Source organism: Pan troglodytes, chromosome 10, assembly GCF_028858775.2.
Source record: "Pan troglodytes isolate AG18354 chromosome 10, NHGRI_mPanTro3-v2.0_pri, whole genome shotgun sequence".
Lineage (NCBI taxonomy): Eukaryota > Metazoa > Chordata > Mammalia > Primates > Hominidae > Pan > Pan troglodytes.
The window spans coordinates 64,882,703-64,898,158 of NC_072408.2; the positions used below are offsets into that span (position 1 = coordinate 64,882,703).

Sequence of the window (15,456 nt, forward strand, 5' to 3'; positions counted from 1 at the left end):
GCTCCTTTGAGTCATCTCCAACTTTGTCACCTTAAGCATTCTTTTTTTTTCTTCTCCCCTTTTCTTTTGAAAAATGCTAGAGGCAAAGAAGAAGATTGAACAACAGGGAGGCTTCACCTTTGAAAACAAAGGAGTCCTCTCCGCATTTAATTTTGGGACTGTGCCCAGCAACAACTGAAGGAAAGAACATCAGCTGACCAAATGTCATCGCTGCATTTTATTTCACAAAAGGAGTGTGAGGGTCAAGGGGATGAAATGAGGGGGCTGCTTTTAGGGCCCTCCTGCTGTACCAGTTACCATCTGGCATTAGGCAGCACTTTTATCTACTCTTTCCCCATTGACCTTTGTCACCCTGAAATATATATTTTAAACAGCTACTGTAAGTATGAAATGAAAGAAAAACAATCATTGGATGGAAAAGGACAAACCATATGTTCCAAAGGCTGAATGCCCAAGGTTGTTTTAGAGGATTGGATAGACTTGCACGTCTCAGGTTTTTGCCATGCAGAATCAATGGATTTATGCGGATAACAGTGCCTTCTGTTGTACATGAATTATCAGAAAAAAATTTTTGGAGTGCATTGCAATTTTTTTTAAAGCATAAAACATATTTCTAGATACAACATAAACCTTGGTTATATGTCGACTATTCTGCATTTTACTCTGTGAATTTATTGTTAGGCAGTTACTGCAAGTCACTCTGGTTTCAAAATCTTCACTGCTCCCTCTGCTCACCCTGCTGCTGGGGGGCTTTTTTCAGGGGTTGTATTATAAAATATGCACTGGCTCTGGTTTTTCATAAGATGTTTTGTGGCTTTTTAAAGAAGTGTCTTACTCCCTCTTCTCTCATTTTTTTCTGCCTTGAAAAGGGGTGGTATTTCTTTTGGGGTCAACAAATACACATATCAATTTCACTCCTAACCTTGTAAGTTCAGGACTCATTTTCTTGGCAGCAAGTGGCAGGGGCTCTTTAGTCACTGGAGTTAACAGTAAGTCTGAGTATATTCTGAATAATGTAATTATGCAATTAATTGATAATCATACCTAAAGCACATTGAACTTCTAAGAGAAAGGTGCTACGTAAGCACACTGTCTTTCTGGATGGGGACTTGTATTTTAAATAACTTATCATTCCAGCTATGTTGGACTAGGATCCAAAGCATTTTATAATATTTTTTTTAATCTAGGAAAAAGACCCAAACAAATCTAACTTCCTGCTTTCTCACCTATTTGAATTTTCTCCTACCTAGTTTGTTTGTGTCTTTATTATAGCTCAGTTTGACTTCTCAAACTTTTCAAGGGTTGGGGCAGCTGCACTTCTAGGTGGCCTATAGGAAATATTGCAGATGGAGATTACAGTGTTTTTCTGACCTGGTTCAAGACCAGAACATGGGTCATAGGGTTTTTATTCGGCAAAATGAAAACGTATCTTCAGAACTTAACATATTACTGGATGTGATACAGATTTTGCTTTCTGTGAAATTGAAAATTCACAAAAATTCACAGCTTAAATTTCCCATCAGTGACTGGAGGAATTTTTTTCAGGTGCTTCCTGTATTACCATCCCTCATGCATATTAACTCTTTAGAATTTTAGGTTAAGTGATGTCTATAGAAGTAGCCTGGAAAACCATGAGTTTTGGAGTTCAGTGACCCCCTGCTTTCTTCTGCCCCTCCCTTCCCAAGGCATTGAAGCTGAATGTGCCAACTGGCAGTTAGAAGTGAAAGATGGCATTGGGAGAAATTTTAGAGAGCTTTCAAACTCTTTATTCTCATGTTCCACATGGTCTAATTTTAACATAAATAATATGCCTTCACACTGGATTGTAAAAGGCATGTGATTTTTGAGATTTTATTTTATGATGTATTGTCTTCTGCAGTATTAAAGGGAAAGAGGTATTAATGTGCATTACCCTATCTTGTTTTTGAAGCCAGGGTAGTTGTATGATTTTGTTACCAGCAGTGCTAACCTGAATGTGACCTGGTTACCTTGGAAATGCAGGAACTTATATGAATGTACTATAAAATAAAATGCGGACTGATTCCCAGGATTCTGAACTCTTGTGTGTGAAATGTTTTCTGAAATGTGGAGGTGCTTTAAGCAGTTGATAATAACCCATCAGTATGTTTTCCTGACACCTGGGGACCTGAAGCAAGGTGGACTGTAGGTCTGGGAGGGTGACCAGGGCTTATCAGGAACAGCTAATACATGGGGAGAAGTAGGAAGTGAAAGCCCATCTCATGAACCAGGAGGTCCGCACAGAAGAGTGTTGGAGCTCTGGAAAGGCACAGGGCATTCAACCACAGCAGGACCTCGAAGGAAAGGAAGATGTCACTAAAATGGTGCAATTTTCTGATGGGTCTACTATCAAATTATTACTGGTCAAAACTGGACTGGTAATACGGTAATGGATATGTTCTTAGAAATGCTTCATGGGCATTTTGTTATTGTGTGAGCATCCTAGAGTCTGCTTACACAAACCTAGATGGTGTAGCTTACTACGCACCTAGGCTACGTGGGATAGCCTATTGCTCCTTGACTACAAACCTGTACAGCATGTTACTGTACTATACTGAATACTATAGGCAATTGTAACACAGTGGTAAGTAATTATGTATCTAAACACAAAAGGTACACTAGAAATGTGGTATAAAAGTTAAAAATGCATGAATGGAGCTTGCAGGACTGAAAGCTGCTTTGAGCGAGTGAGTGGTGAGTGAACATGAATGTTTAGGACATTGCTGCAGCTGCACACGACTGTAGACTTTATAAAACTGTATACTTAGGCTACACTAAATTTATAAAACAATTTTCTTCAATAATCTTAGCTTACTGTAACTTGTGAACTTTTAACTTTTTAGCTCTTTTGTAATAACACTTAGCTTAAATCACATTGTACAGCTGTACAAAAACATTTTCCTTTTTAATATCTTTATTCTATAAGCTTTTTTCTATTTTTAAAATTTGTTTACTTTTTAAACTTTATTAGCGACTAAGACACACATTAGCATAGGCCTACATAGAGTCAGGATCACTAATATCCCTGTCTTCCACCTCCACATCTTGTCCCCCTGGAAGGTCTTAAGGGGCAGTAACATGTATGGAGCTGTCATCTCCTATGTGGCAATGCCTCTTTCTGGAACACCTACTGAAGGACCTGCCTGAGGCTGTTTCACAGTTAACTTTTTTAATAAGTAGGAGTATGCACTAAAATAACAAGTATAGTAAGTACTAGGTGATAGGAATTCTCCAGCTCCATTCTCTTATGTGCATACTGTCATTTATGTAGTCCATTATTGACTGAAAGGTCATGGGGCACATACTTGTACTTGCATGATGGTAAGACCCATTACATTGTTAATCAGTGAAAATTCCTAAGAAAACAGTTATTTTATTTATTTATTTATTTTTATTATACTTTAAGTTTTAGGGTACATGTGCACATTGTGCAGGTTAGTTACATATGTATACATGTGCCATGCTGGTGCACTGCACTCACTAACTCGTCATCTAGCATTAGGTATATCTCCCAATGCTGTCCCTCCCCCCTCCCCACACCCCACCACAGTCCCCAGAGTGTGATGTTCCCCTTCCTGTGTCCATGTGATCTCATTGTTCAATTCCCACCTATGAGTGAGAATATGCGGTGTTTGGTTTTTTGTTCTTGCGATAGGAAAACAGTTATTTTAAATTGTCATTAAGTAATATAATGAATTATAGTACAGTTTTCTGTTTAGCAAGGGAGACTGAATAATCCAGGCATAAACTTGGCCATGTATTAGGACCATGTGCGTGCAAGTGTGTGTATCCATGAATGTTTCGTGCATTAAAAATTATTCCAGATGAGCCTTAAATAGCAGTCTTTTCTGTTCCACCTTACTCTCTCCGTTGAGACTGCTGTACAAATGCTGCCTGGGTGGATTGGGAAATTTCTAGGCAGTCTGCTAGCAAGAAAGCCTGCAAAATCAATAAATAAAGAGATGGCTTATACTCTGTAGATAGACTATGTTTGAGGAAGAAGCACAAAGGGCAACTATGGCTGATCCTGTAGCCAAGAGAGGTGTGTAGGTGACAGAAGACATGTGTCTGGGTGGTCTGAGAGTCCAGGCCAGACAGCAGTGCTGCTAGAGGAAGGAAAGGGCTGTCTTGTGAAGAAGAGGGAGTGCAAGCCCAGACATCAAGGAGGAAGAGAAGGGGATGCACATGCTCCTTGCAGGACACATGGGAAGAAGCTCATCTTGGAGGTCATCCAACTTGAAAAAGATTTCACAAGTAGATGGGTGCCCCTCAAGAGCTGGAAATTGGAGGCTTTCTATAGGCTATGGAATATGCAGGGGCTGAGAGCAACTCGGGCAGGAGTGACCTTATGGAGACTTTCCCCACTGGATCTCCCTAGGTATGGAGGGAAAACCTGGGGAGAAAGGGAACTACACAGTAGGGCCTCACAGGCACCTGTGCACTGTGGCCCAGTGTCTCAACACATCACTCTTAAATTTAGAGTGACCCACCATTCACTGTCTAGTGAGTGTGGGCAGTACCCTCAGTTTCTCTTCCTTGCCAGTCATTTCTCTTTTGAGAACTGCCTGCAGCTGGACCCTCATCCCTCCTGATTTCCATACAGTTTGACTCTACTTGTCTTCAGCATTCCAATGAATTAGAATGCCTTCACATGTGGGTAATCCCTGCCGTCGGAATGAGCCCTTTCCTCTTGTCTACACCACTGATATGTGTTTTGTTTGGCCTTGAATTGCTCACACCATTGATTATAGACTTGAGGGCGAGATTATGCTTTATGTGGTATTAATATTTTGTAGACATGTTTTGTTGTCTTTCTAATGCCCTGCATCTGGTGGCTAAGCATGGTAAATAGAATGAACACATGAACAAATGGATAATTGACGTTCTGCCAAAGAGTTTGGATCTTAGAGGCATCTCGGAGGCCACAAGATCTTGGAGATAGGTTCCTGTGGAGAAAACAAGTGTGCAACAGCAGCTGGATGGTGAAGTAGATGTATGCCACTGGAAGGGAGCTGTTGTCTGTGGGTCACTGTGCCCCCTACTTTCTGTTCCTAAATACAGTGCACAGTTTCTATGTGCAGCAGCATTCCAGGTAGGTTATTTTTTTCAGACCTCTCTTTCTGTAGTCTGCATGGCAAAGCACCCTTCTTCTAACTCCAGCTGTTCTTTTCCTTTCCTTTGCCCTTATGGCCTCATTCTTCTCTATTTAATTTTTAAGCTTGTTCATCTTCACTCCACTTCCTCACTCCCCAGACCCAAACACTTTCTATGTCTCACTGATTCGCTCTTCAAAATATATTTTGAGTCTCTACTTCTTTCGATGTCACCTTAGTGTAAGCTACCACCATTGCTTTGCTAGAATATTCTAGAATCTTCAAATATTAGCTCTTCCATCTGCTCTTCTGTCCCACAGCACCATCCTTAACCTATTCACACAATAGAATGATTTATTCAAAATGCAAAATATTGATTGTATCAAAAACCTGATTAAGATGCCTTAATGGCTTTAGGATAAAGAAAATCCTTAACATGGGTCATAATGCCCTAAGTTTATTTTACTTTATTTTTAAATACAGGGTCTCACTTTGTTGCCCAGGCTGGAATGCAATGGTGCGATCACAATTCACTGCAGCTTGATTTCATGGGGTCAAGTGAGTGATTCTACATTAGCTTCCTGAGTAGCTGGGAGTACAGGCAAACACCACCATGCTTGGCTATTTTTTAAATTTTTTGTAGAGACAGGGACTCAATATGTTGCCCAGGCTTGTCTCGAACTCCTGGCCTTGAACTATCTTTCCACCCTGGCCTCACAAAGAGCTGGAATTGGAAGTGTGAGGCCACCTGGCCACCCTAAGTAATTTGGCCCTTCCTCAGCTATCTCACTGTGTGCAACTTCTTGGAAAGTACGCTCCAGTTGCCTTTTTTCACTGCCTCTAATTCACTGGTTTCTTCTTCCAATTGGTCCCTGGGCTTTTCTTTGATTGAAAGTTTTAAATTACTGATTCAGTCTCCTTATTTGTTATTGATCTGTTCAGGCTTTCTATTTCTTCTTGATTCAATCTTGGTAGCTTGCATGTTTCTAGGAATTTACTCATTTCTTCTAGGTTGTCCAATGTGTTAACATGTAATTGTTCATATTAGTTCCTTTTAAAAATTTCTTTGGCATTGGTTATATCTCCTATTTCTGATTTTATCTTATTTTTTCCTAGTTTAGTTAAGGGTTTGTTGATTTTGATTATCTTTTAAAAAAAAGCTTTTCAGTTTGTCGATTTTTCTTTTGTTTTCTGGTCTTCATTTATTTCTGCTGTAGTCTTTATTATTTCCTTCTTTCTGCTAGTTTTGGGCTTATTTCTTTTTCTAGTTCCTTCAGGTATGATGTTAGGTTGTTTGAGATCTTTTTTAATGTAGACATTTATACACTTTTTTAATGTAGACATTTATACACTTCCGTTTCAGCACTGCTTTTGCCGCCTCCCGTAAGTTTTGGCATGTTATGTTTTTGTTTGTCTCACAATATCTTCTAATTTTTAAAATTTCTTCTTTGACCCAATGGTTGAATATATTGTTTAGTTTCCATGTATTTGTGAATTTTTCCAGTTTTCTTTTATTGATTTCTAGTTTCATTTCTTTGTAGTCAAAAAAGATAATTGAAATTATTTCAGTCTTCTTAAATTTGTCAGAACTTGTTTTGTGACCTTGCATGTAATCTGTCTTGGAGAATCTTTCATGTGCAGTTGAGAGGAATGTTTATTCTGCTGCCGTTAGGTAGAAGGTTCCGTACATGTCTGTTAGCTCCATTTGGCCTATAGTGTTATTCAAAACCACTGTTTCTTTATTTCTCTAATGTCTGGATGAACTATTATTGAAAGTGGGGTATTGAAGTCTCCTAATACATTCTACTCCTGTCTATTTCTCCCTTCATATTTATCAATGTGTGCTTTATATATATAGGCGCTCTGATGTTGGGTGCATATATAATTGTTACGTCTTCCTGTTGAATTGACCCTTTTATCATTATGTAATGACCTTGTCTCTTGTGACAGTTTTTGACTTGAAGTCTTTTTGTCTAATATAAGAAAAGCTGCTTACGCTCTGTTTTGGTGACTATTTGCATGATATATCTTGTTTCATCCCTTCACTTTCAGCCTACGTGTGTCCTTAAAACTAAAGTGAGTCTTTTGTAGACACCCTATAATAAGATCTTGCTTTTTAATCCATTCAGCTACTCTGTATCTTTGATTGGGGAATTTAATACATTTACATTTAAAGAAATTATTGATTGGTAAGAACTGACTACTGCCATTTTGTTCATTGGTTTCTGTTTTGTGGTTCTTTTGTTCCTCTCTTCCCCTCTTGCTGTCTTTGTGATTTGATAATTTTTTATGGTTATATACTTGGATTCTTTTCCCTTTCTTGTATCTGCTGAAGATTTTTTCTTTGTAGTTACTGTGAAGCTTGCATAACCCTCCTTAGAATTGTACCAGTCTATTTTGAGCTGATAACTTCAATCACATACAAAAACTACACTTTTACTCTCCCATTCCCCACTTTGTTATTGATGTCAGAATTTGCTTTTTATGTTGTGTATCCATTAACCAATATTTTGTGGTTATATTCTTAATAGTTTTGTCTTTTATGCTAGGGTTAAAAGTGATTTATGTACCACCATTACAATATTACATTATTCTGTATTTGTCTATGTATTTACCCTTGGCAGTGAGATTTATACTTTCATATGCTTTTGTGTTGCTATTTAGCAAGAAGCTGATTTTTTTTATTAATATAAATTATGTACTTTTTTCAAAATAAGGAATTTGTTGTATGTGTGTATTACACACAGATTTCCAAACCAGATAACCCAGTGTTGGCCAATTGCAGTAATCAAAACTACAAATTTAATTTCATAATTTTTAGCTCCTTGCAGCTGCTGCTGTCAGACAACCCTCAGCTGGGTGGTGTCAGGATTGGTAGCATTTTCAAATAAAACAAGAAATTTAACATCAATAGGTACCAGCAAGAAGTGTTTATTTCTTCATGAGGGTGTTGTGTACTTCGGGGGAATAAGACCAATTTTCATTTTGCTAGTTAAATGGGTTGCATTTGAAACCTTTGCTGTGAGGCACCATATTTCCAATGAGTGAAGTTTTAGACTCTTTACATTTGGTACCACAAGTACCATTAATGGGGTTGTGGCTGGGCAGTATAGTCAAGTGATTCTCTGAAGGCAGAAATAAATAAGCAGATTGTTTACTTTTTCAGTATAACTCCACTTGTTAGGCTTTTAGCCTCTTCTTTCAACATAGGTTTAATAAATAGGGAATAATCTTAACTAGCCACCACTGCCAGGTGGTGCTACTTCCCTTTCTGCTGTTTCATGATCCCACCACACTGTGTTAATCCTCACTAGTGGTTGTCCTGTGATTGGCTGCTGTATTATAGGCTGCGGTAAGCAGAATAGTGACTCCCGAACCACGACCCCCAAACACGCAAAGATGTCTACGTCCTAATCCTTGGAAACTGTAAAAATGTAACTTTACATGGCAAAGGGGAATTAAGATTCCAGATAGAATTCAGTTTGCTAATCAGCTGATCTTAAAACAGGGAGAGTATCCTGGGTTATCTACATGCACCCAATGTAATCATGGAGTTTCTTAAAAGTGGGAGAGGGAGGCAGAAGGGAAGGCTGGAGTGACAAGATTTGAGGACTGAGTCCATTATTGCTGATTTTGAAGACGGAGGAAGGGCACTGTGAGCCAACAAATGCAGGCGGCCTTTAGAAGCTGGAAAAGGCAAGGAAACAGTCTCCTAGAGTCTCCAGGATGAAATGTCGACCTACCAACACCTTCATTTTAGCCCAATGAGACCCATCTAGGACTGCTGACCTCTAGAACTGTAAGATGATACATTTGTAGGTTGTAAGCCATTACGTTAGTGGTAATTTGTTACAGCAACAATAGAAAATAAATATACAGACTGGTGGAGGACAGATGCAGGAGAATTCTCATCTTTGAAGACTGAAGTATTGATTAATATTTTGGGCTGGACATTTAAATTTCTAAATCAAGATTATGTTTTACAAATATTAAGTGATTTTGAGGCTTATTTCCTAAGCATGATCAGAAAATCCTCAGGTCTGCTAGGGATTGTTATCTAAAAGCAGAGAAAAACTTTTTCCAGTGGATAAAATTTAAAGAGAGAATAGAAAACAAAAATAAATTTGCATTTTGATTACATCCCTTAGGCTGTGATTGTTTAATGTACTTCTTATCATAGTATCTAAACAAATGTAAAATATTATAAATGTAATATTTTCATTTATCAAATACCTCTTTAATCATTCAGCAAATATCCTGACAGTTTCTGAGCCTTGTTTGTAAGATTTCCTTTTAGTTCTGTGAGAACCTAGGATCCTTTCATTGAGTTCCTTTTCTACGTAAATTAGCTAGAGCTGGCTGCTGTTGCTTACCATGAACGTAGAACGCTAACTGAGGTAGGAGACATACTAGCACTTTGCACTTAGAGAGATGTGTGACTGCGGATAAATTATTCTTTGCTTGTGATATCCAGCCTCCCAGATGGCCCCCTGTGATTCTTGCTATCCCTTGACTAATTCCCTCACATTGTTCTATGGTTGGACTATGAGTTTAGAAGCATGTAGGAGAAGTTATGGGATGTCACTTCCAAGATTAGGTTATGAAAAACTGATTTCCTTCTTGGGTGCTTTATCTGACACTATTTGCTCTAATGTCATGGCTCATAAGCCATGTCATGAACAGCTTTATGGAGAGGCCTACATCATTTGGAACTGAAGCCTCCTTCCAGTAGACATATGAGTCAACATGGAAGTAGATGCTTCAACCCTTGACAAGTCTTCATAAACTTAGCCCTGGCTTGACTACCACCTCATGAAGGCTGAGTCATAATTGCCCAACTAAGTCACTGCTGGATTCCTGACTCTCAGAAACTGTCAGATAATTATTGTTTTGAGCTGCTAAATTTGGGGACCATTTGTTATGCTAATATGGATAACTAATACACGTTCATAAACCCACTTTGAGAGGAGATAAGGCAGGGTAAAGGATGGAGCATTTTTTTCTTTTTTATGTTTCTAAAGAGGAATTTTTTATGCACTGTGAAGCTTGAGAAAGCTGGTCAGATTATCTGTATCTATGTAAGGCTTAACTATGACTGCAGAAATTTGGGGATTCGCCCTTCTGACAATTTAAGAAAGGGATTTGAAATTAATTAGACACCTATTATTAAACAGGCATTTCATTATGTACTGTTTCAGTCACTTTTGCTGCATAACAAATCACCCCAAAATTTGCGGGCTTAAAAAAAAAGTAATTTCCCCCCTTCCCTGTTCTGTGGATTGATCAGGTGTTTTTTTTGTTTTGTTTTGTTTTGTTTTTGGCATTGTCAGGGTTCACTCCCACAGCTGCATTTAGCTGCTTGATTGCCTGGGGCTGGGCTCATCTGAGTCAACTAGGCCCCTCTCTCCATGTAGTCATTCATCCTCAAGGAGAAAGACCAAAGTTTTTCACATGATGACGGCCACTTCACAAGACAGTGTAAATAGAAGCTGCCTGACTTGTTATGGTCTAGCCTTTGAAGTCACAGTATCATTTAGGTTGCATTCAATTTTTTTTTTTGAGATAGGGTCTCTGTCACCTAGGCTGAAGTGCAGTGGCGTGATCACAGCTCACTGCAACCTCTGCCTCCCAGGCTCAAGTGATCCTCCTACCTCAGCCTCCCAAGTAGCTGGGACAGGCACATGGCACCACGCCAGGCTAACTTTTTGTGTTTTTTGTAAAGATGGGCTTTCACCATGTTGCCCAGGCTGGTCTTGAACTCCTGGGCTCAAGTGATCCACATGCCTTGGCCTCCCAAGTTGCTGCGATTACAAGCGTGAGCTACTGTGCCTGGCCTAGGCTAAATTCTATTATAATAAAACAAGTTCAGCTCAGATTAAAGGGGTAGAGAAGTAGATTCTACCTCTTGATGGGTGGGGTGGCAAAGTCACTTTGCAAAAGCAGGTGGACACAGGATATTGTAGTTCATTGGGGGCCATTATAGTAAAAATATACCACAATCTGCATTCTCTCCCAGTAATTCAAGTCCCTTCCCAAGACTCCCAAAGTCTCATCCAGTTATGGCATCATACTCAAAATCCATTATTTTATAATCTGTCTGCATTAGGTCCAAAAGCAGTATGTGTTCTTCTTGACGCAGACACCAGAGAACTAAAAGAAGTTTGCTGCCCTCCTCACTTCCATCCAACACACAAAGGTGAGGCGGAGAGAGAATATTCACATAGATATTCTCATTTTAAAAATGTGAGGAATGGAAGGTACTTAGCAATGATTAGCCCGTAGGAATTTTGAAATCTATCTGGACACACATTGCCAGGACCCATTCCTTTGGTGACAGGGAATACTTGATGAGAACTCACTTTGCTTCCTTGGAGTGATTGTCTAATCCTGTTTTTTTTTTTTTTTTTTCCCAGCTTTTGGCTCTGCTGTGATATTTGGGTTCTGCCTTCCGAGATGTTTTTCCTTTTCAATAAAAATGGCCCATCTTTGTAGCTGAGTAGACTTCCCAGCTTGTTTACCAACTATAAAAAATTTAGCCCCAAACTCTCTTCATTGTGAATGGTCTTTGTCCCTTCTAATTCAAACCAGTGGTGCTCTCACCAATATAATAATCTCAGAAACTGTGTGGGTTTGCTGCGTGTCTTATTGGGGTTTACTCCATACCCCAAAGCCATAATTCTTTTTGAGACAAACCTCTCTAATTTGTCCCACAGGTGAGACAATATTTTAAGGTTCTTAGAAATCCTTTTACCTTGCTGAGAAATGTCTGCTACGTGTTCCCTTAAATCTGATGTCTTAACAAAAGATCTTGGCCGGGCATGGTGGCTCACGCCTGTAATCTCAGCACTGTGGAGGCTGAGGCGGGTGGATCACAAGGTCAGGAGATCAAGACCATCCTGGCTAACACAGTGAAACCCCGTCTCTACTAAAAATACAAAAATTAGCTGGGCGTGATGGTGGGCACCTGTAGTCCCAGCTACTCAGGAGGCTGAGGCAGGAGAATGACGTGAACCCGGGAGGCGGAGCTTGCAGGGAGCCGAGATTGTGCCACTGCACTCCAGCCTGGGCTACAGAGCGAGACTCTGTCTCAAAAAAAAAACAAAAAACAAAAAACAACAAAAGATCTTACCACCAGCGACATCTTTGATTCAACACTAAGGTCATCTCTTATTTTGATGATGTTTTGCTGATTGGAGATATTAGAAATACTGAACAGTTTTCTTTCCTGATCTAGAACACCCTAGCTCTTTTTTCTCTAAATTTGACTTGCAAACTGAACAATTCTTTTGTTTATCTTTTTCTTTCCATGCTGCATCATACACAGCTTAAAAAAAAAAAGCCAACTTATTCTCCCAAATTTTGCTTTTAAATCCCCTTTGCCAGACTCACAAGTTTATTAGGTGGATTTCTTAACCTTCTGAGTTACCATGGGCAACAGTTTTACCGATTTTTCCTGTCCTACAGAATGTGGGCCATCCTCTCTCCAGTTTCTAATAGTTACCTGATACCATATGTTTAGTTTTTTTGTTTGGTATAATAGCACCCCACCCCATTTCAGCCTTTATTGCATAACTACTCCAAAATTTATGGCTTAAAACAACGATTTATTATTCCTTAGGGTTTTGTGGGTTGGTTGGATACTGCTGCTGGGCTTGCCTGTGGTCATTCATGTGGCTGCAGTCACCTGGCAAGTTGATGGAGGACTGGGCTTAGCTTGCATGCTGGGCCTCTCTATTTGAACATTCGTCTTCAAGGAAGCTAGGCTGGACTCCTTCACCCGGCAATGACTGTGTTTCAAGAAAGCAGACATGGATGCTTGTAGGGGGCTTCTCCATAGCCCAGCTTCAACAGTCACACAATGCCACTTAGGCATCCTATTGGCCAAGATGAGTCACAAGGCCATCCCAAATTCAAAAGGAGGGGACACAGACCACCTCTCGACAAGAGAGAGCATCTTTTTTTTTTTTTTTCTTTTTGGCAGAGTCTCACTCTGTTGCCCAGGCTGGAGTGCAGTGGTGTGATCTTAGCTCACTGCAACTTCCGCCCCCTGGGTTCAAGCTATTCTCCTGCCTTAGCCTCCTGAGTAACTGGGATTACAGGCTCACACCACCATGCCTGGCTAATTTTTGTATTTTTAGTAGAGAAAGGGTTTTGCCATGTTGGCCGGCTGGTCTCAAACACCTGAGCTCAAGTGATCTTTCTGCCTTGGTGTCCCAAATTGCTGGGATTACAGGTGCGAGCCACCATGCTGGGCCTGAGATAGCATCTTCCTGAGCAGCCTGGGAAGATAGAGTTTACAGTCTGCTAAAATCATACATCTTGTGGGTATAGAAGTCATCTCGGAGTCAGATGTTTCAATCAGCTCATGAAAAACAGCTTTTAAATTTCCCCTCTCTTTTCTTTTCTTTTTTTTTTTTGAGACAGTGTCTCACTCTGTAGCCCAAGCTGGAGTGCAGGTGGCACGATCTCGGTTCACGCAACCTTTGCTTCTGGGGGCTCAAGTGATTCTCTGGCCTCAGCCTCCCAAGTAGCTGGGAATAGAGGCATGCACCACCACACTTGGTTAATTTTTTTTGCATTTTTAGTAGAGACGGGGTTTCACCATGTTGCCCTGGGTGGTCTCAAACTCTTGAGCTCAGGCTATCCACCTTCCTCGGCCTCCCAAAGTGCTGAGATTACAGGCTTGAGCCACCACACCCGGCCTGCTTCCCATCTCTTTTCTAAGGGAGAAGTCTGTCGGCAAATAAAAGTTGACATGCCTTCTAACATCATTTCTATCTCTTGTTGCTGTTTATCTTTGGAAGTGGCCTGCTTAAAGATACATATTCCATTTTTAAAAGCTATTATTTGGGGTAAAATATCACACAAAGCTCAGAAAGCTCCAATATTTAGTAACTTGTGAAAATGTAGAAACTGTGAGAAATATTGGGGTAAAAGCATAGTGAAGAAGAGAGCAAGGGAAAGATCATTAAAAATAGAAATTGAACAGAAAACAAAGGATAAACATGATTTCCAGCATGAGTGTGAAAACACTGATTTCTCATTTTGACAAGGGAGGCAGAAGCCTTTACTTCTGTTTATTTGGGGGCTACAGAATGGAGTGTTTGTGTTATCTGAAATAGTGTCTTTCTTCTAACCTAGGGTCCCATACGCTCTCCTATGCTTTGCAATATAAATAAAGGCAACACACACTGAACTGCTAGGAGAACAATCAGGCCTTGTCCATACAAGAACACAGGAGAGGCAATGCAGACATTTCATATGAAGCAGAACTAGGCAATCTCCAAGACCCCTCCTCACCCCAAAATTCAATGATAGGGTGAAATTCAAAAGTGAATATGATAACTGAGTTTTCCTAAAATGGTCTCAGTTGTCTGCTTTCAAACTAAGCTACATTTAAAAACAGATATGACAATCTGTAGCTTAGATTCAGCTTGTATCTGTTTACAGATGTTATGCCTTTGTTCTCAGGGACTATCATTTTTATTTTTAGCCAGCTTTATTTTTTTAATATGTAAAACTTTCTACAAATGAAAAGGCATGATCTAATTTATAGGTTATATTTATATGGTCATAAAACCCCATTTGCAGCTGTGGCTGAATGAATTTCTCACATATTCAGGCATTATCTTGAGTTATACTTGTTAATACGCTCATTTGTAGTAACGGATGTGTCTGTTACTCAGTGGGTCAGCTCTACTAAGTCACGCAACTGAGACAGTTCAATAGATCAGTTTAAAGTTCATGATAAACTTGCACTGCCACAAAGCTTTCTCAGAATCATTTGGGAGTATTCATAAGCCTGGCATGCCTTCTGCCCTTGGGTTCGATTTTTGCCATCTCATGTTTATATTCAACTTAGAAATCTGCTTTTCAGAGACTTCTGGGTTTAGAATTCACTGTGGGCTTTAAAGACAAGAAGAGAATTGCTCATACAATAACACAGGCTTTTGGCTCCTCAGATCTTCTGTTGAGCTGTGGCTTGGCAATGGTGACACTGTTAATTTTATTCTGCCATGCAGAGAACCAGTAAATTAGAGTAATGGGTTGTGCTGTCAATCAGGTTTAACAGAACCTCTAAGAGATTTTGCAAGGGAATGAAATCAACATGGTCCAGTTGTACTATATCATGATTAACAGTATATCTTAAGGAAACATGGTTTTTAAATGCTGTAAAGTGCATTTCTTTATGGTGAATATATTTTCCACTGCATGCTTTCTATACAGTTGTAAATATGGTCCTTGGGGTATTAATTTATGGCCCTTTTAAAGCAAAGTTTAAGTATAGAATTTAAAAACATATATATATATGAGAGAAAGAGAATGTCTTAAAAATGGAGTGAAT

General features: G+C 39.5%; 1 protein-coding gene across 6 annotated transcripts in view; it reads left to right on the forward strand.

Moving 5' to 3' along the window:
* IPO8 (importin 8) overlaps positions 1 to 11,654 on the forward strand; it is a 76,675-nt gene extending 65,021 nt beyond the window's left edge. For 2 of the 6 annotated variants that reach the window (XM_016923711.4, XM_054663378.2), the window contains 2 exons: positions 11,218 to 11,307; positions 11,525 to 11,654. In XM_016923711.4, the coding sequence (XP_016779200.3) occupies positions 11,218 to 11,307; positions 11,525 to 11,607 (173 nt within the window). In that variant the 3' untranslated portion in view covers positions 11,608 to 11,654. Of the gene's footprint in view, positions 1 to 80; positions 2,058 to 11,217; positions 11,409 to 11,524 lie in introns of those variants that run through there. The other 4 variants (XM_528766.8, XM_054663379.2, XM_016923710.4 and 1 more) reach the window with 2 other exon arrangements.
* Positions 11,655 to 15,456: the final 3,802 nt, after the last annotated feature.